The 19223-nt window shown below is 38.1% G+C and overlaps 7 protein-coding genes across 9 annotated transcripts; 3 read left to right on the top strand and 4 right to left on the bottom strand.

The window, feature by feature from the left end:
• The first annotated feature begins 16 nt into the window (after positions 1-16).
• On the top strand, positions 17-895 carry LOC137934634 (photosystem II reaction center W protein, chloroplastic-like). The gene is made up of 2 exons (XM_068779083.1): positions 17-203; positions 490-895. Exons 1-2 carry the CDS (start codon positions 107-109, stop codon positions 792-794), a joined length of 402 nt encoding a protein of 133 aa, XP_068635184.1. The 5' UTR covers positions 17-106; the 3' UTR covers positions 795-895.
• A 414-nt stretch (positions 896-1309) lies between these two features.
• On the top strand, positions 1310-5058 carry LOC137934797 (probable prefoldin subunit 4). The gene is made up of 3 exons (XM_068779328.1): positions 1310-1507; positions 1592-1702; positions 3934-5058. The coding sequence occupies exons 1-3, from the start codon at positions 1499-1501 to the stop codon at positions 4195-4197; spliced, it is 384 nt and encodes a 127-aa protein (XP_068635429.1). The 5' UTR covers positions 1310-1498; the 3' UTR covers positions 4198-5058.
• On the bottom strand, positions 4449-5006 carry LOC137935436 (putative invertase inhibitor). The gene has a single exon (XM_068780088.1). It carries the CDS (start codon positions 5004-5006, stop codon positions 4449-4451), a length of 558 nt encoding a protein of 185 aa, XP_068636189.1.
• Positions 5059-5562: 504 nt separating the features above from the next.
• LOC137935028 (PRA1 family protein F2-like) lies at positions 5563-6540 on the bottom strand. Its single transcript, XM_068779656.1, has one exon. The coding sequence runs from the start codon at positions 6293-6295 to the stop codon at positions 5690-5692; it is 606 nt and encodes a 201-aa protein (XP_068635757.1). The 5' UTR covers positions 6296-6540; the 3' UTR covers positions 5563-5689.
• Positions 6541-6684: 144 nt separating this feature from the next.
• On the top strand, positions 6685-11857 carry LOC137935029 (ergosterol biosynthetic protein 28). 2 transcript variants are annotated; one of them, XM_068779658.1, is made up of 5 exons: positions 6685-7116; positions 9202-9304; positions 9595-9735; positions 10505-10711; positions 11624-11857. In XM_068779658.1, the coding sequence occupies exons 3-5, from the start codon at positions 9621-9623 to the stop codon at positions 11692-11694; spliced, it is 393 nt and encodes a 130-aa protein (XP_068635759.1). In that variant the 5' UTR covers positions 6685-7116; positions 9202-9304; positions 9595-9620; the 3' UTR covers positions 11695-11857. The 2 variants fall into 2 exon arrangements, with proteins under 2 accessions (XP_068635759.1, XP_068635758.1); XM_068779657.1 differs by lacking the exon at positions 9202-9304 and having other exon boundaries at positions 6692-7116.
• Positions 11858-12118: 261 nt separating this feature from the next.
• LOC137934867 (DNA-directed RNA polymerase V subunit 7-like) lies at positions 12119-14143 on the bottom strand. 2 transcript variants are annotated; one of them, XM_068779422.1, is made up of 3 exons: positions 14069-14131; positions 13596-13908; positions 12119-12771 (listed from the first exon to the last, which is right to left on the bottom strand). In XM_068779422.1, exon 3 carries the CDS (start codon positions 12758-12760, stop codon positions 12227-12229), a length of 534 nt encoding a protein of 177 aa, XP_068635523.1. In that variant the 5' UTR covers positions 12761-12771; positions 13596-13908; positions 14069-14131; the 3' UTR covers positions 12119-12226. The 2 variants fall into 2 exon arrangements, with proteins under 2 accessions (XP_068635523.1, XP_068635522.1); XM_068779421.1 differs by lacking the exon at positions 13596-13908 and having other exon boundaries at positions 14069-14143.
• A 284-nt stretch (positions 14144-14427) lies between these two features.
• Positions 14428-18949, bottom strand: LOC137934614 (chaperone protein dnaJ 6). Its single transcript, XM_068779055.1, has 8 exons — positions 18693-18949; positions 16005-16103; positions 15820-15921; positions 15678-15737; positions 15477-15583; positions 15315-15397; positions 15046-15136; positions 14428-14959 (listed from the first exon to the last, which is right to left on the bottom strand). Exons 1-8 carry the CDS (start codon positions 18807-18809, stop codon positions 14749-14751), a joined length of 870 nt encoding a protein of 289 aa, XP_068635156.1. The 5' UTR covers positions 18810-18949; the 3' UTR covers positions 14428-14748.
• Positions 18950-19223: the final 274 nt, after the last annotated feature.

Below are 19223 nucleotides of genomic sequence, written 5' to 3'. Positions count from 1 at the left end.
TAATCTCTTAATTCCTTCTCAAGTAAACCTGTGCCATCCAACTCCAACAGTTTCTTTCTTCAATTCCTCTCCCTTCTCCGCTTCTGCTTGCACTCTCTGAGGGAAAATGGCCACCATTACTGCGAGCACTGCGACCTCATCCATCGCTGCCGCCGCCATCGTCCCAAGGAGGGGGGCTGGGGCCTCCTCCTCGCCTGTTCTAGGTGAGATTCTTGTCAAATTGTATCATATGGCTCATTTGATTTATTTGGCTATCTTCTTCCCTCTTGCGACAAGAAAATTGCAGAGATGTGTGACATGAAGAAGGAAAACGTAGGAGAAGCTTTCTTGCCCTCTTTTGTAACATAAACAAATTGGGATTTTTTTTCTGGGCAAATCTCTTCTCTCAAAATTAAGTGGTTTTAGTGGTTTTAGTTTTTCGACTCCCATGATTAGTACTGAGATAGAGCTCCATATTTGTTTTTGGTTATTTTGTTTATTCATTGATAGGCTTGCCGGTTATGGTGAGGAGGGGAGGAAGAGTGAGATGCTCCGCGGAGGAGAAGGCAGCTGCAGGTGTCAACACGACAATGGGTGCTTCCCTTTTGGCAGCCGCAAGTACAGTCGCCTCATCAGGTCCTGCTTTGGCTCTGGTGGATGAGAGGTTGAGCACAGAAGGGACAGGGCTGAGCCTTGGATTGAGCAACAACCTTCTTGGGTGGATACTTTTGGGCGTCTTCGCCCTCATCTGGGCTCTCTACTTCGTTTACACTTCCACACTTGAGGAAGATGAGGAGTCGGGGTTGTCCCTGTAAGTGAGAAGATGATGGATCTCCCCTGCCAGTGTAAAGGAGGATTGTAGAAGAAGCCTTGTATTATTGTTGAGAACTACCTTATTGAACTGTAGTTTATCCTATCTATTCCTCTCTGCTGTAATTGCAACTCAATCCGCAGTTTTCTTCTCCTTAAAAATGTTGTGGGTTCGGTTGATTAGTGCTTTAGGTTGACCAAGAAAGGAACAAACCACCGTATCAAATGTTCTATATTGAAAGATTTTTTTTCAGTTTACTTATTTTTAGCACTATCAAAATATAAGAAGGAGTATAAGGTAAAATAGAAAAATATTTTAATTAAAAAGTAACTCTAAGATATGCTAAGGTTGTCACCTTTATAGAAAATTTCATAAAAAAATAGAAAATAAACCTGGCAAAAAATTGAATTATTGGGTTTAAATAAGTGGTTTAATCAATTCAATCTTATAGTAATTAAAATAAATTAGCACAACAATGTGTAACACTCTCTTTATATATATAGGCAAGTGCTACTTGGATAACCTTTCCTCCCAAACCTAGAACCCGGACAGGGTCCTCAGTCTCTTTCCAGCCACATCTGGTTCGTGTCGCCTCGGCAGTCCGCACCCATTTACTCGTATAGCATTGTTCTGGAGAGGTTTTACTGCTTGCAATTCCAGTAGCTAGACTTAGCTCGTTGTGCTGTTGGAGGTCGTTGCAGGGGCACGATGCAAGAGGTAAAGCCGGCCTCTTGAATCCTGATTGGTTTTGTTTTGTTTTGTTTTGTTTTTATGGATTAATGTTTTAATCTTCCGCGAAAGGGGAGTGCATCGGAAACGGTGGTGACTTGGGAGGATCAGCAGAACATTAATAAATTCGGAAGATTGAACAACAGGTTCCACGAATTGGAGGACGAGATTAAGGTCTCGAAGGTAATGTTCGAACGATATCCTTTGTCGAATTGTTTTGACTTTCGCTCGAATCCAGAAGTAATAGATAGGTGTTTTTTCGTTGGAGATAGTTAGTAATCCTATTTAATAAGTTAAGAGTACAGTGTTCAGCTTATTTGTGCGTTACTGTGGCTGTTTAAACTGGCGTCTTTGTTGTTTAAATGTTTTGCTAGTACCAGTCTTAACTGCTTGGGGTCAATAGTATTACATACATGGTGTGAGAGTGTCTTATTGTTCCGAGTTTCCCTTTTATTGGAGCGTTACTGCCCTTACTCATGCGCTCTTATATCATTTTCTTCTTCCATTTCAAGCTCAGATTGGAGCATTTGATAACTTTTTTGTTCTAAAATTTTCTTCTTCATCTTTGAGTGGCCAACAATCGTATCAAATAAAAGTAAGTGACTCAAGGCTCTCCAAACAAAACACCAAATGGAGTAGAAAAATCACAACAAATATTACAAAGATAGGGAGTCATCTAACAACAAGATGTTGGAGGACAACTCCACTTTTTGCTGGAGAATCCTCAACAGAATTTTCAGGCCTTGTTGTGTGAGATCATTCAATGGAGAGAAACGACCTAAGATCTTAAATGTTCTCAATGTTGTTTTATGATGTCTACTAATGGACATCTGTAGACCTGCTCTAACAATGGGAAAATCTGTGGACCATATATCTTGGTTCCCTGGGGAAGAATTGTTGGTTCAGCTTTGATGGAGTTGGAAAATTTTAATGGTGCAGAATCAGATAAGAATTGATGGGATCCGACTTTAAGGTTGGTTTGGATATCAAAAAATTCGAGTTCATACTTGGTTGAACTTCTTATTAATTGTAATGAAAAACTTAATGACAAGGATATGGTATGCCTGTATGCATACATAAGAGGCATTGAGGATTAGACTGGAAAGGACATAAAAAGCATGACACAACCAAACTCCCATTTCCATTCAAATTGTCTCTTTTCCAGGTCTTTGATCATTTCTTGGGTTCCAACAGGACCTGAATTTCCTTTTGAACTACTATCACCTGAGTTCAACTTCTCCAATAGTAGAAGAAGCATGTATATTAGGATAAGGATTGCATCTTTACGAGATAAAGGATTGTAACTATTGTACAATTTTTTCATCTCATACACTATGGAGATGGTTGATGTCTTTGCATTAAATTGTCCATAGGAGAATAGGATTCTCAATCACTTTCCTTTTTGTGATAGATTTTCTTGGGAAGTCTTCAAATTTATTTCTTATTGTTTATACCATGGAATCGCAGAACCTGCAAAAAGTCCCATTTGAGTTTATGTGAGACCCTGATACACAAAAAGCTGTGTGTGGCTGGAAGAGATAGTTGTATGCTGGATTTACTGATGATGAATCCCATAATGTTGCAATTTTTCTTGTTTGCTACTCTCTCCCTTTCTCTTCTCTCTCTCATACCAAGTTGCAAGTTTGCGATGTGCATGGCTAAATTGTGTCTCCCACTGCAAATGAAAGTTTCTTCTGCTTGTTTCCCTCCTTTTTCTCTCTCATTTCTCTTTCATTTTGCGTAAATTACAGAGTTTGATGATCTCAAAGCTCTTCTTACAATCTTCTCTTCAAAAGTAAACTTTGAACTCTTTTTCATGTCTTCAAAAGTATACCAATGGATGTGGCTTGGGCTGTAGCTTAATGTTCACATCGGGGGTGGGTAGGGAAGGTCTTGAGTTCAAATCTCATCTGGAGGTAAGGGGTGTGTGTGCATGTGTAAGCAACTTTGCAAAAAAAAAAAAAAAAGGTATACAAGTAGGATTGTGATTCCAATAAACTAAAAAAGAAAAAAGAATACAGAGTTTGAGTTGTTTTTTAAACTCCTGAAAGAGAATTGAAAAAGTGGATGTCGAAGCAAAAATGTAAAGGAAGTTTAGATAGGTTTCTTTCTTGGGAATATATTAAATTGTCTTAGGCCGCAATGCTCATTCACAATAAAACACTTGAGAGATACTCTCGACTCTTTTCATCATTTTCACTGATTTGGGTTTCAATTATTGTTTTATAATATAGTTTTTCTTATAGTTTTTATTAAGTTTCTTGTAGAAGTTAGAACTTTTATGTCTTACGTTGTACATAATGTTCTTTTGCTCGAGTTCCATGTAGTATGTTTATGTCTATCAATTCGCTTCAGTCTACTCTTAAATAAATTTCTTGTTGTTTTAGAGTGCTTAATTAACAATTTACTGGCAGGAAGCAAATGAAAATTTGGAGGATGCAAGTAACGAACTGATCCTCTCAGATGAGGATGTGGTGAGGTTTCAAATAGGTGAAGTTTTCACACATATGCCAGTGGAGGAAGTTGAAAACAGATTAGAGAAGATGAAAGAGGATACAAGTAAGCACTTGGAGAAACTGGAGGAAGAGAAAGAATTGGTACTCGCACAGATGGCTGAGCTAAAAAAGATTTTATATGGGAAATTCAATGACTCGATTAACTTGGAGGAGGATGGATGAAATTTCCAGGTCTTCTTCCGTATCTTATTGTATGAGCCTTGTCCTAACAATGTGGATATAGTTTTTATACATTTTGATGAATATGATCTGATCCGTTGCAGAAAATGAACCCAAGGCCTAAGCAGTGATGGATATGGTTTTTAAAATTATTGATTGCACCTCAATTTATTCAGACAACATAAGAGGGCTTCGTCCATGGACAAAGCCAATATTGGAACGTCAAAAACACCGAAGAAGATAAATTTTTTTTATCAATGGCTATGTTTCGTAGCAAAACGGTGCAAGGTCTGAGCAATGGTGACGAGTTGACGCAGATTGCTGTTCTCTTGAGCCAATAGAGACCCATTACCCTTTTTAAGCGCCTTCTCGCACTGTTTTGCCCCTCCTACCACGGCCCCCAGATTCGCACCGTTGTAGTTCAGTGCCGAAAACGCCTGGGAGGATTCCTGCAAAACGGAGATGGCAGTGTTGTAGGCGTTGAGGCAGGTATTCAGCTGCTCTTTGGTCAAGTCTTCGCAAGCTACGGAGTTCATCTTCTTGATGAGATCACTCGTTCGTGAAGCATTATTCAGAGCCAAATCGGTGGTGATCTTCAACAGTCCAGGGATCTCTGTGGTGTAGCTCTCCGGGACAGATTGGAGGGAGGTGACGCAGAAGTCGAGCTTGATGGCGGGGTTGGCCCGGGTGGCTCTCTGGCAGATTCTGCTGATGTAGGAGAGGCCGTGGGCGTCTGCAACTCGAGGGGTTTGGACGGAGATGAAGACAAGGCAGAGGAGAGGCAGCACAGACACAAGCGACTTGGCTGCCATTTTTATTTATTTTTATCTTTATTCGGGTTCTGATCGGTATCTGATCACTTTAACTTGCTTGTATTTATAGTGCTTTCAGCGACTATGTTTGGAAAGTTAGAAGAACTGAGAATCGTTTGACGCGGCTGGACATTTGGAGGAAGTCTCGGTCCAAATTGTTTCATTGTTTACAGTTGAAGTTTGTTAGGTTTTCATGGTTCATATAGTCTGGTTTCGTTCGGGAAAGCATATGAACCGGAGGAAAAAGAGAGAAGGATGTTACTTAAAAGGGCTCATCAAAAGGCAAGAGACATGGGCAAACTAGAGCAATTGAAACCAATGGTTTACTCCATTTCTGAAGAACTGAAAATCTGTTCCTAATCTCCATAAATCTCATGTAAGTTCAGAACAACGTTTATAATTCAACGCTAGAGAATTAAGGCAAGCAAAGATCACAGCCTTAACAAACAATTCTAAGAACATAAACAGTTTGCTTCTGCTTCTTCTTCCTCCCCTTTTTAGCATCTATAACAGAAAGACAGGAGGAAAAATGAAAGGAAAATGCAGACACAAAATGAAAAGTAAACCCATGTTTGAGTATTTTCTTGAAAAGTTCTTCTCAAATGAAGCGTTCTAAGTTCTTCAAAAATGGAGATTCAAAAATCTAACCAGCAAATCAGTCCAGACGCATACAAGTACATTTATCACACCCGGCTATACCCTTGGCGAATGGGACCCCCTACAACGGACAACAATCCACCTTCCGCAGCCTCGTTCTCGTCCAGAAACTGATTTTCTGTGATCCTAAAAGCCGCGTGCAACCCAATAAGCACCGCCGCGATTATCAGAGAAATTAAGACGTTCAACCAGACATGTGTGAGTACAAGAGCTACAATGGTAATCACGCCAAGCACGGCTAGAATCACACGGTCGTCGACGGTTCGATTAAAGACAACTAGAGGCTGGTCGCGAAAGAAGTAGAGGAAGAACCAGGCAACGAAGACGGCCAAGAAGACGATCATGGATATCGGGTGCCATAAGAGGCTGAGGAACAGGATCAGCAACGCGATTAGAGTGTAATTGACACGAAAGTAGCCGAGGTTTCGCCGGATGCGCACAAGGGCCTCGCCGAAGGAGTAGGGGCGGCCGAAGGCGGTCAGGTCCGCGAGCTCGCGCCAAGGGCGGCGGGTGGTGTAGAAGGATCTGACGTTGGATTTGGCCTGATGCGCCCATGATGAGGATCCAGCTGCAACGGTAGAGGGCCCCGGACCCGGCGGAATTGCACCGTAACCCGTCGCCGGCGACGACATCAGAGACGATAACCGACCCGAAACCCCAGACCGTTTTCAGGGGAGAGAGCGTTTTGCAGAAAGATCTTTTCGCCTTCTTCCGTCAAACTGAGGAAACCTAAAGAGTGAAAGCAGTGAATACTGAATTGTGAGATGTGTGGAGAAAGCAGCAGAACCATGACAGCCGCGATCGCCGAACAGAATCGTCAAATACCCTTGCTTGCTGGTTTTAATTGTTAAAATACCCTTTCACGTTTATGCTATCCGCGCCGTTGATGTTGTGGTTCATGCTGCAACCCTACACCTTTCAATGATCATCAATAGGCTCGTAAATTGCCTTAAAAATTTTAGAAACATTGATAGACCAAACTTACTCCTCTAAGCCTTTACTGTGGGAAGCTGTCAATCCATTCATTTTAGTAAAATTGCCTTAAAAAAAAGTTTCTTCTATTTAAAGATTGACGAGAGAGGTTGTTGTCTGCTCATCCTCAACTGTCCCTATTGTTCTTGACTTCTCTTGTGAGTGATGGAACTGCTTTCGTCCCAATCAGAATTGTCTCTTCAAACCCACACCGAGTCGCAGGAGAGCAAATGAAGAGATGGATGTAGGTTTGTGGAGAAGAAGTCTGGTAAAGAGGCGACCTGCGGATCTGACCCATTTTGCCTCCTAGAGGGTAATTTCGTCATTTTAAATCGCAGGGGGTATGATCCAACGGATACAGGCAATAAACTTGAAAAAACATCATTTGAACTCCAGCTCTGAATCTGATTTTCGGGAAGCACCAGTTCCTTTCCTTGCGCGGAGCCTGCTTGAACTCCCGAGCAGCCTGAAAGATCGTCAGGTACTTCCTCTTTCTTTCTCTTCATCCTTCACTGAATGCCACCCCATTTCCATTATATGCTCGGCATTATATTCGTTGGAAGTGAATCTCTTTGACTTCTATCAGACCCTAGTGTTTATAATGTTGGAATTGTTATTTTATACAGTCCCCGATGTTTTATGCCCCCCTTCTGTATTCATTGATTTATCTTTACGTAAGCTTCAGGAGGACAGAAGTAGTCTGGTTACTGAGTTATCTCTCTGTAGATTTTCTTTTGGGAATAATTTTTAGTAGTCTGCTCCATTCAGTGTTCCTGAGGTGAGAGATGCCGCCATTGATGCCTGCAAATCCGATCCCAGGATGAATCATCGATTTTTTTTCTTGTCTAATCCTTCGAAGCTGTGAGGTGGGTAGACGAAGGAACAGTAAAACGACCCGTTTAATTCAATCCAATTTACGTATTTCAAAAAATAAACAGAAATGAAAATTCAGACACACCCACACAGATTGGAGAGGCTATAACTGAATGTTCCTATGTGAGCAACAGTAATAGCTCTTTCTTTGTAGTAATTGAGGCACTAGTTGCTGTATGGATCTTGATCTTGAATTTTTTTTCACATGTTTTGAATTGCTACTGTTGAATGCATTGGATTCATGGTTTCGTTATAATTACAACAGTTTATCTTAGACGCCCAACGTAATAATGTTGCAAAAACTTTATTATCGGTTGAATGAGTAACTTAATAATTGTCTGGAAAAATCATATAATTTCATTCATGGTTTCAGTTTAGTTTCTTTTTATTGGTTGATCTGATCTTCTACTTGTTTAGCACATTTTTACATCAGATTGTAAAACCAATTTATACGTAAAACTGATATTCATCGGAAAAACATAGGCTATATGTATTGAATTGTCTCAATATACATATCACAGAGCAAGTTAATGCTAATAGAAGCAATAAAAAATATGACCAATCACTTGGAAGAGAAAAGAAACTGAAAGTATTGTCAGAGTATAATTATGGTGTTGATTCTTCTGTTGATTTAAGAACTGTCCATATGATGCACGAGAGTTACAAAGGAAGTAGTTGAAAAAGAGAATTTTGAACTAGGTGCTGGAATGGCATCTTTTGTGTTATTCAAGAGACACCACTTAAAACTATCTGCACCTACTCATTCAAATCTGGCTTGTACTATTCCAAAAAACCAGCACTTTCTGCACACTTGGCTTTTGGGTGGACATGAGAGAGAGAGGGAAGATTTTTTCTATAGATGTTTCGATTTAATTTTAAAAATCAATGTTTGTAATTTTTAAATATTTTATTTTTATTTTATAATATAATTTTTTTTCCATTGAGATGGGTGTTTAATCAATTTATTGGATTAAATGTTGGTTATAAAAATTTAAAATTTTCATTGTATAAATTATGAAAAGGACATGTAACTAGTGGTCTTTCAATTTTAGGTTGCACTGATTAGTTTACAACATTGTCATATCTACCAGGAGTGGACTCTACTAAAGTTTGGCATGTTCCTTCCAAAATGGCTGGCTGAAGTTTGGGAGGTCCATCGCCATGAATAATCATAATCTTTGCAAGATAAAACTCCAGAGTGTTCTAACTTTTTATTATGAATAATACCTCTTTTGTCCAGGCTTAAATAGACAACCTGGCCTAAGTCATGGAGAACATATAGAAAACACACAAGGACTGGTAAGGAGAAATCGACACGCTTGGATTCACTTATTCCATGTCAAAGTTTGGGCCGTTCCTTCCCAAATGTCAAAACAAAGTTAAGAGGCCTCTTCCCAACTAATACATATAGGTTTTCTTCAACCTTAAACCAACATGAAATTAATTTTGCTACAATTGCTTTTACATCCAGAAAACTAGTCTGAGGGCCACATGCATATCTATGGATCATTGAGACTTTTTACCCACCTATACTTTCCCAATAGAATGGGGTTTGTGCCTTGAGTGGAGGCTTGTCAACCTTCAATTATCTTCCTCTGCCTTTTTTTTTTTGGGTAATTCTTTTCATTTACATTTTGGAAATCTTTCCAGGGGTCCAACTAATGTATATAAGGATGTTTCTTAATGTATATAGATGAAATGGAGAATTTGTGTATAAATCAGATGTTACTTGGCAGCATACCCTCAAATGCGTCAACAGCATTGCTGATATCTTGGCTGGGGAAAGGGTTTTCTAGGTAGCAACTCATTATAGGAACCTCTATTCCACTTTGATTTGGCTCTTCTTTCTGTGATGCTGCCTCTAATTTTTTGTTTCTGCTTCCTCTTGTTTAACTTGTATTTGTATGTTTCTCTCCCTGAGGAGCTCTCTTAATGGAATTCTTATTCTCATTGTTATTAAAAAAATGGAAATCTGACCAGTGTTTGAGGACGATATATGCTAGAGTTTAACCTTAACATTTTATTTCCCTTCTTGAGCAAATCTTGAAACTTTTGATGATTCTTTTGTTTTACAACAATGAATCAGATTATAAAAAGAGTTGAAGTTTGATAATGAAGGCTCTTGCGTGGTGGTTACTGCTAGTTGGCTCACTTCGCCTAGCTGCTGTCTGGTTTGGGTTCTTTGACATATGGGCATTACGGATGGCTGTCTTCTCCAGCTCAACAAGTGAGTTGGCTTTTCCTCTAGTCCTATCTATTTCATATTTACTGCTCAACTTTTTCTGCTGCTTCTCCTTCTTTTCTTTTCTTTTCTTTTTTGTGAAAGTGAGACGTTTCAGTTTAACCTCTTTCTCTGCCTTTCCCTATATTGAGCTAGGTCAACATCAAAGACAGCAAGTTTCCTATAAATGCACACATGAAGTGGTGGAATGAATCAATTGTAATTTTTTGCACCTGATATTGGAGATGCACTTTCCGATTCAAACATATTAGAACATCTCAGTCATTGCATAGACAACTTGTATGATTGTCACATGATTTCTCTTCTATGTTTTTTGCACCATTCATTTGCACTTCTATGATGTCCACAACCCATGATGCAGTAAAAGGATGAAGGGGCCTCTGCCAGGATATGCACTCGTGGATCCAGGCAACTGGAACTATGTTGGTTCTGTTCACCTCAAAGTTCAATGGCTTGCTAGTGAAAGTTTCCATAATCCTTTATTTGGTTTGTAATTTTTTCTTAAATAATCATTTTCAAAAAAACAAATCCTTAAACAGAACCTTTCATATGCCATTGAAAGACCAAGTTAAGAATGTGAAAGATTTGGATTAGGTGGATGATAATGTCGGTCTTATTTGTCTATTAATAGATTCGGTTTGAAGCATATATGCTCATCATCAATATGGTTTTACTTTCTTAAAAGGAGATATTCATTTCATAGTTATTTATGTAATTCTATATTCTTAAAGGGATTGCCTGTTTTCCTCTGTAGTGACTGAAGTTCATGGGAGAACATTTGGAGTTTGGACACTTTTGACATGCACACTCTGCTACCTCTGTGCATTCAACCTAGACAACAGGCCACTTTACACTGCAACTTTCTTATCATTCATTTATGCCTTTGGGCATTTCATGACCGAGTACTTCATTTATCAGACGATGGTCCTCTCCAATCTGACCACCGTTGGAATTTTTGCAGGTGAAAGATGGTCTATAATTCCATGCACCTTTCATTAATATATTATGGTGTACGCCCAATTTTTTATGTCATTTCGATGTCGATTTGTTGTAATTCACTTTATTGATTTCAAGTATTGTCCCCTTTCAACTTGATAATGATAGAAGTTTGTGTTGCATGGGAAGTCGTGAAGTTCCATCTCCTGAATAATCCACTCTTTATACCCACTTTGATGTCAGAATTTGGGAATTGTGTACTTCCATAACAAATTGCAAATGCCAGCAGATGTAACTTTTAACTCTGCAAGTGTCAGAAAAGAACTTACGATTCCTTTTCAAAAAAAAATAAAAAATTAAAATGATTGCAATGTTTTCTGGTTTCCAATTAAATTGTTGATTTTGTAAAATTGCTGAAGCATGCTTGTAATGAGGTACTTTCCAGGATACCTCTTGAGTTCAAATTTTATGCCAAACTTGATCTGAAGATGTGAGTTCCAGAAACTAAAATATGGAGTTACTTTTAGGCTCCAGTGGCAGCATGCAAAATAGGCCTTCTTCAGTCTCTACAAGAGCAAACTTTATTTCTCCCTTATTCTGAATTTTGTGGCAGTCAAATGGTTGTTGCCTAGCCAGTGTTCATACAAAGTCTGATGTTGAGTCGGCTGCCACGTTATATCCTTTATTCCTTCTCTGTGGTTGGGCAGAGGGCATTGAGATCATTTTTGAGCTTATTTTCATGGTGGTTTCTACTCAAAATTTCTATATTGTTCACACTCAATTACTTAATATATCCTGCTGTAAGTGCTTATGTTATTCTTTTGCTTTATTTTTATTTATCTCACCTGTCTTGCATATTTGTAGTAGCTCCCACTGACAACTTTATTTGCTCATCCTGGCTTCTAAGACATGGTTAACTAAGTTTGGTTATTATCAGGAACTTCTATAATTTGGATGTTACTGCAGTGGAACTCTCACGGACATCAGTATACCTCAAAAAAGGATTGAGCTCTTGAGAATGTAGTTCTGAAATCCCAGATTTTGATGTTCTTTGAACGGTTGTGCTAATTTAAGATTTTGTTGTAGTTTTGGGTTAAATTTCCGAATGCTGTACATTAGTCATTCAAATTTCAATTAAAAACCTAATCTGCTGTCTGTGCCCTTGCAGAAGATGAACATTGTTAATTCCTTTTAAATAATAAATAAGGAAATAGAAAACTTGAGTTGCTGGCAAAGCTAACAATTACTAATCCAATGGTGAGCATAAGCATATCGGTGATATGTCATGCGTTTGCCTGGCCGCCGCCGAGGAAGCAGCCCCCTCCCCTGTCAGTGAGGGAAATGGCGAGATCTGTGCTAACTTATAGCTTGAATTTCTGATGAACAATTGACATGTTAATCAGCACACATCAACTTTGAGAGAACAGAGATCTAAAACAACTCCAAGATAAAGAGATCAGATAATCACATAACTTGTTTTAATTACAGAGCTCGTCCAAAAATATCAAAAGAACATCTGGAAAACACACCCGATGCAGTATCACCATGAAACGGGACCTAGGTGATTGCCAGCCAATGTTCCCAGTGCCTGGAACTGCCTATCAGTTTCTACCCACTTCAGTCCAAGTACCATGAACCGAACCTCTCCATTCTTCTCAATCTTTGAACGTCTATCATTAAGGAAGATGGGATCTTCCCCCGACACATAATGGTAATCTGGCATTGTTTGTGCAGCCACGAAAATGATGGCCATTGGACCACAGCTCAAAAGAATCCCATGTTTCAGAATTTTTTGCACCACACCTACCAGAATTTCACCTTTGAAAGGCTTAAAGGTGATACATTTAAATGTCACAGGGAAAAGCACCTCACCTGTAAACTCTCTCACTTTTCCCATTCCAATGCTCTTCATGTTTGTGACTGCAAGTAAGTAACCATGTTCCTTGGTGGCTTTCTTGTCAAAAATATCAGATAGAAGGTGCAAAATCACTGATCGCTGCAGCTTTAAGCCTTCACCATGTAGTTCTTCAGGAGGGATCAGTACATTTTCTGACATCTCTGCTTCCAGATACATTATCAGAATTTCTGCTAGAATACAAAAAGTTAGTAAAAGCAATTGTCAAAAGTTTACCAACTGAGAAAGGAATGGTCCAAACACAAGAACAATGGGGAGGCTTAAGGCTTTTTGACATTTAGGCAAAATTGAAACAGGCACTTAGATAACATTAATTTAATCATAGTTTAAGCACTAGCCAATAAAAACAAACTGTAATTTCCATAAACGAATCAAGGAAACAAAATCTAGCATTTGTAGTTGAGTAAAAGCAGTGGAACGTAATAACAGCGTAATCCATCAGTGCATAGTGAGAGATAATGACAAGAATGTTCCACAGGTTTTGTAGTATCTATCTACCGGGATGTGGTACTTTTATAATTTTTTGAGTTAGTAATCTCTCTGACATCTAAAAATGCAATCAAATAATGGCAATATATCTGAATCTCTCTGGATAACTTCCTTTCCTGTGGATGTAGACTTTTACAGCCGAGCCACGTTAAATCTTGTCTCCACTCTTAATTTACATTCATTCATTCATTGATCATCACATGCATAAATACATCTCGTATCTAATATGTAAACTGATCTCTACAGTATCATCAACATTGGATGGACACACCAAAGATTTAGTAGTAAAGACAGCCAAAACAATGAAATCATTATGCCACAATCAGCATAGAGAGCAGTGAACCCTCAGGAGATCAGGAGCTTATGCGTTTTCATAGTTTATACACAACTTCAATTTATTGGCCGAGTAGAATGCAAATGTTAGTATCACACCTCTCCTTCAATAAAAACCAATAAAGAACTCTTTTAGAATTAAATCACAAGCGAACAAGGAACAGGACATTACTCTGAATCGGCAATCTCCTCAATTAGAAGCCCCATTTCTTCGTATCAGACTCAACTAGAATTCGTTCAGAAACCAGAAGTACTATCGCCCATCCGTCTTCCATCTTCCACCGATCACACACAAGTTTAAACCCTATAGACCCGTAAATGTTTTTTTTTTCTTTTCCCGTAATGCCTCACTAAACAGGTCGCCAGATAAGTTCGAAAGACCTAAAATACCTAATACAACTCCCCAGTAGACAAGCTCCCAACAGCCCTTTTTTCAGAACAACAGATGCGTAAATGGGGAAACCGACTAGAGATAGTCCTAAATCCTGGTTGCAGAAACTTCCCGGAATTAACCTCGAATGAAAGATATCGAAAACGGTAAGATGATTGAGACAAAGTAGATGAAAACCGTCGACCAAAAAGAGAAGCCAAGAACATGAAATGCAAAGAAAAAAGACAGTCTTGGTGAATGGGGGGAAAACGTACCGTTCGGCTTTACACTTCACGACCAAGCTGTGGGAGGAAGAGCAAGGCGGAGTTACACTCCACTTTCAACTTTTGTGTCGGAAAGGAAGAAAGAAAAATAAAAATAAATATTTTCCAATTAACCATTTTCTCATATTTCCTTCAATAATAAATAAATAAACTTCTAAATTAGCAAATATTAAGTATTAACATAATAGCTGAACTTTAAATGAAATAATTTTTTTTATCATTTTATATTAATTAAATAGTTATATATAAAATCTATTTTTAAGAAAATATCAAACACATAAACCTTTTCTTACTCATTTTTAATTAATAGAATCGGCCAATCCAATACGAAAAATCATTTTAGTGTGAAACATACAAAACACTATCTCAGCCGAAAAATTATTTTGGTGTGAAACATACAAATCACTATCTCAGCCGTCCGATCATGTAAAACGACTATCTCAATCGTCCCATGATCGGAGATAGCCAGTTGGTTTTCCGACTCCATTGGGAAACCAAACCCTGGCACATTGTGGAAGCATAAAAAAATAGGACATTGGACATGAATATCAAGGGTAAACAAGACTCCATACAAACTGGCTGAACAAAGCAACTGATGGTACATTACAGCAAGCTGCTGAGTGTAAATAAAAGAGAACCAGAACTATCACGATAAAATTGCTACTTAGTCTTCACTTGTTTTTCTTCTTTTTGGTCTGCTTGCTCTTGCCCTCGAGCCTTTTCCTTGCTGCTTCAAACTCCTCTTCTGTAGGCTCAGATGTCACCGCAGCCCCACTGTACTTTTTCTCCAAGGATGAGAACATGGAATCGAATCTTTCCTTCCTCTCACTTCTGCGTTGAGATATAATTGCAACCAAGTCATTTTCTGAATTTCTCTTTGACCTGTAAAACATCTCAAAAGATTTAAATTTTGGAAGAGGCCTTTATCTCAAGGTAGATAAGGGTAGACAAGTGATTAAAGAACTCACTTGCCCCTCTGTTTCAGAGGGTCTGTAGGTGGCTTTGTTTCTGAAACTTGCTTAGCCCATTTCTTGTATGCTTTAGTTGACTTCAGCTCTCCTGTGTAAAAAATACAGTTCTATAATTAGGTATATGAGATTCTAAATAGAGCACTAACGATATTAAAGGATGTTGAGTCCTCCTACCCTAAAAAAGAGAGTATAAGGATTTGACTTAACAAGCACTATCTGCTTTTGCACAATCAATTTTACCAAATTTACACACTAGCAAACAATACCTGCTGCTATTGCCTCGTCAATAATATCCTTGAATCGATGAGAATCCAGTTTTGCTTCTGAACAAATCATCGAACAGAAAAGCCTGCAAAGAACCTCTTCAGCTGTTTCGAGATGGCAGCAAGTAGGGAGAACGAATGAAAACACAAACCAACACTTCATACCTATCCATATTTCCCTTAAATTTGCTATATAAATCCTTCAAGTCCTTCGCCTCAGTATCAGATCCTCTATAGTTGGCTTCAAATTCTTTAATATCAGCCTCTGTGACCTGAAACCCAACCAAAACAAGTAAAAAACGAGACAATGAGCCTGGGCCGTCAAAGCAACCAAAATTCTCAAACAACAAATGCATAAACATGTACCCTTTTGTATAATGCTCTGAAATATTCCTGCAGATTCTGGACAACTTCACCAGCTAGGTCCTGATCATCCCAACAATATAAGAACAATAAAAAATAATATAATATTTGGTCCAAAGAGAAACAATAAGTGCAAATCACTTACAGCATCATCAGCACAACCAGTTTGATCATAAACTGCTCTTTTCTCCTCATCAGCAAGAACTGATATCACCTTTTGAAGGAGCTGAAATTTCTCTTTTGCTTCCTGAGGAAAACAATTAAGTGAATTAGAAGATAATCAAACTCATTGAGTATTTAAAGAACACGATTATGACCAAACCTACATACCTCATCACCTGGATTCTTATCTGGATGAAGACGAAGCGCCAACTTGTAGTATGCTTTTTTAATTTCCTGTTGAGATGCACTTCTATCCACACCAAGGATCTACACAGGAAAAATGCTGTTATTAATCAGTTCAGGTAATAATCACAATCTAAATGACAAAAGGTGCACAATAAAGCCTTTTAAAATAACCAAAAAAAAAAAAAATCGAGACAAACCAAAATACAAGGTCCAGAGTGAAGCAAACATTCTCTTTTACCAGGTTTGTCATGACAATTGAGTCTCTGATGCCTGAAACAATTTCATATACATGTAGGGAAAAGACACAATATGATTACATCTATGCAATCTAAGATTTGGATTCACAATAATATTGCAGGGGTAAGAGGCAGAGAAACAACTTAAGGATCAATTCACTCTATTAACCGCTGAAACTTTAAGAGAGAGTAGTATAATCTTTTCTTCTGATGATAAAGAAATGTCAGATGTCTATAGGTACGAAAAGAAACAAATATAACCTTTAAACTAGATAACGTATCTCTTGTATAACAAAAAAAATATATTACTATATTAAAAATTACTGCAGTAAAAACTCAAGGCCTTTTCCTACTGTCTTTTTCTTTATCTCTTCTTCTTAGGCATCCTCTCCTGTTGCTCTAAATATGCCTCCACCTACCTCCAGTACAACCATGGACTATGAGTTTCACAAGCCCACTGAAACCAAGAACTTTTTTTTGTGTGTCAATCAAAAACTTTTTCAAAACAAACTTAAAGACTGTTTCAAAGAATTATGACGAATGGAAAAGTGCAAACTCCAAAATGAGAGGAGTCATCTTGAAGACAGGTGACACATTATATTGAGTTGAAGATGTCTAAAACAATAAAAGAATAAAATCCAAATAGAAAGAATAAATCTAGACAGCCAGATCTTTTTTTTTTTCAAAGACTTTTTAAACAAACTTTATGACAAACTGCAAAGCGCAAACTCCAAATGAAAAGAAGTCATCTTGATGGTAAGTGACACTTTACATTGAGTTCCAGATCGAAAGAATAAATGTAGAGAACCAGTTTAATGACAGAACAGACAACTAAACATTTGAAAGCATGAACGAGCACTGCCAAATGCCAAAAACTGTAACCATTTGTCCCAACAAGTAGATCTAATCCTTATGAGTTTCTTACCCTCGTGGGCAAAAATTGAAATTTCCAATCTTCATAACCTATTCTAGTTTCCAAATTCAGCCTACCTGAACTGATGATGCCAACTTATACACCAAGGCATGGGTAACAGGGCCATTTACTAAAGAGAGAATGGCAGTTTCTACACCAAAGTGAACATAGTAATTTACTCCAAAAATATCCTACTAATCACTTGTTGTATAATCCATCTCCCATATTGATCAAGAGGAATACAATTTGAATATCTTATTTATTGTTTCAGAAAATGTCAAAGGACAAAAACCACAATTTGGTCCCAGTTCAGGGTTGGGCATTCCTGTCCTACATTTCATTTCCATTTCTTGGATCATTTCTACTAAAATCATCACTATTCCTGAAAAGAAAAAACTTTTTCTGCTAATTTACTCCATAGTTTCTGGACATTAAGCTGTCTGAGGGTGTCTTCTAGAAAGAGAAAAATAATGAATGATATTTTTTTTTTGAAAGAAAGAAATAATGAATGATGTTATCTACACAATTGAAGCATTCTCTGACTACTCACATTTATCACAGCTCTTAAAATCATTCTGCATTGTTCAGTAATTAATTAAGGAAAGAAAACTGCCTAGATTTTAGAGTTTTTTTTTATTTTTTCTGTTTTCAAATACTTGCTTTTATTAGAAAAGTTTATGATTCTCTATGATCAGGCTTTACCCCTACTAGTCATTTTAAAAATATAGTCAACAATTATATTACTGCAGCCTAACAAGGCTAAGGTCACTAAGTAAGGCTAGAAAATTAATCCAGCCAAAGGGTCACTAATTGCTACAATGAAATAGAACTGTGTTTAAGGGAACCTGGAATTGGTGTGTCAACCCATAATGGCCTAGATATACTAAAAGAATATGGATGACATCAATGTCCATTGATAACACACTTAATTGGAAAGTAGGAGAAGAAAGTTCTGAACGCACTACTACAGGTTACAAACAGTTTCCTCCTGTGACTTGATCTCAAGACAGAACTTTTAGGTTTGTCGTAGGATGTAACCTGAAACGGTTCTATACTGAAAGAGAAGAGAAAAAAAAAAAAAAAAAAAACTCTTTTCTTACGACTCTATCGTCAGGCTAGACTTCTCAGAAAAATTAGTGATAATGGAGCTGCAGAGACCGCTGCTTCAAATTCCAGTCCTCCATCACAACGCAATAGCCCTAAGATATCACCCCGATCATGCTCATTGTTGTGCCCGTAATCTTCAGATATTCTACATGCAGAAACATCAGCAAAACAATTGTTTTCTCTTTCTTAGAATCCTCTACTTCAGGTAATAGCGTCAAGTAGCAAAACCACAGAACCAGCACCGAAGGGCACTCTAATATCCCGTTTAGCAAATAGGCAAGCAGTGCAGCGACCAAAATCATGAGTTATTTGGATAAATGCTATCCCAAATGAAAAAAAGGTTGTCATCGAGAAGATGAACACCCAAACCAGCATAAAACGGAAATACAAATGAGGAGAAGAAAGAAGTATTACCTCATATAAACTCCTCCCCTTGCCTGCCGATTCTTGGTTATCTTCGTCCATATGGTTTTCACGAGGATCCTGTTCAGCTTCTTCAGTCGCCCTAGCTTTTGTTCTCTTCTTCCCCATTTGTCAGATGAATTCCGCAATAGCCAAACTATTCACCTAGCAAGCAGAAGTGCTGGATTTGATGGAGCAAAGAAATGCGATTCCTTCTCCTTATAGGCCTTGTGTCAAGTGCGAAATTTGATTCCCGCCATTTCTTACCATTGAAGTATTAGCGCGAAGTCGCGAACAATCGTGGAATAACCAGCAAATGAGGGGCACGACCGACGCGGAGCTACTCGACTCACCAAGTCAGCTCGGAGCCAACTCAGGGGGGCTCCTAGGTGATTGGACTCAGAGTTTTGATGAAAGTAAATTATAAACACAGCCTCCTCATATTACTACATTGGTTAAAGTTATTACTATGCCAATCAATTGTTTAGGTTCTTAGCCTGCAGACAAGTAATCAGTAACAAATATTCTTCTTTTCTGCTTCTT

The sequence above is a fragment of the Aristolochia californica genome, unplaced genomic scaffold (assembly GCF_029961685.1).
Source record: "Aristolochia californica isolate CCGP_79_NKW_82.1479 unplaced genomic scaffold, dmAriCali1.0.hap1 SCAF_6, whole genome shotgun sequence".
Taxonomy (NCBI): Eukaryota; Viridiplantae; Streptophyta; class Magnoliopsida; order Piperales; family Aristolochiaceae; genus Aristolochia; species Aristolochia californica.
This window is presented reverse-complemented; position numbering and strand designations above follow the sequence as displayed.

Bases quoted from the DNA above. Each gene is read 5' to 3' on its own strand.
- LOC137935029 (XM_068779658.1), top strand. From the start codon at position 9,621: ATGAAGGCTCTTGCGTGGTGGTTACTGCTAGTTGGCTCACTTCGCCTA. The intron at 9,736-10,504 runs GTGAGTTGGCTT...TTTCCTCTGTAG, and splicing joins TGTCTTCTCCAGCTCAACAA to TGACTGAAGTTCATGGGAGA. The intron at 10,712-11,623 runs GTGAAAGATGGT...GGTTATTATCAG, and splicing joins CACCGTTGGAATTTTTGCAG to GAACTTCTATAATTTGGATG.
- LOC137934797 (XM_068779328.1), top strand. The intron at 1,703-3,933 runs GTAATGTTCGAA...ATTTACTGGCAG, and splicing joins ACGAGATTAAGGTCTCGAAG to GAAGCAAATGAAAATTTGGA.
- LOC137934634 (XM_068779083.1), top strand. From the start codon at position 107: ATGGCCACCATTACTGCGAGCACTGCGACCTCATCCATCGCTGCCGCC. The intron at 204-489 runs GTGAGATTCTTG...ATTCATTGATAG, and splicing joins CTCCTCCTCGCCTGTTCTAG to GCTTGCCGGTTATGGTGAGG.
- LOC137935028 (XM_068779656.1), bottom strand. From the start codon at position 6,295: ATGTCGTCGCCGGCGACGGGTTACGGTGCAATTCCGCCGGGTCCGGGG.
- LOC137934614 (XM_068779055.1), bottom strand. From the start codon at position 18,809: ATGGGGAAGAAGAGAACAAAAGCTAGGGCGACTGAAGAAGCTGAACAG. The intron at 15,137-15,314 runs GTATTGTTTGCT...TTTTTTACACAG, and splicing joins TGACGAGGCAATAGCAGCAG to GAGAGCTGAAGTCAACTAAA. The intron at 14,960-15,045 runs GTGAGTTCTTTA...GATGTTTTACAG, and splicing joins CCTCTGAAACAGAGGGGCAA to GTCAAAGAGAAATTCAGAAA.
- LOC137935436 (XM_068780088.1), bottom strand. From the start codon at position 5,006: ATGGCAGCCAAGTCGCTTGTGTCTGTGCTGCCTCTCCTCTGCCTTGTC.
- LOC137934867 (XM_068779421.1), bottom strand. From the start codon at position 12,760: ATGTATCTGGAAGCAGAGATGTCAGAAAATGTACTGATCCCTCCTGAA.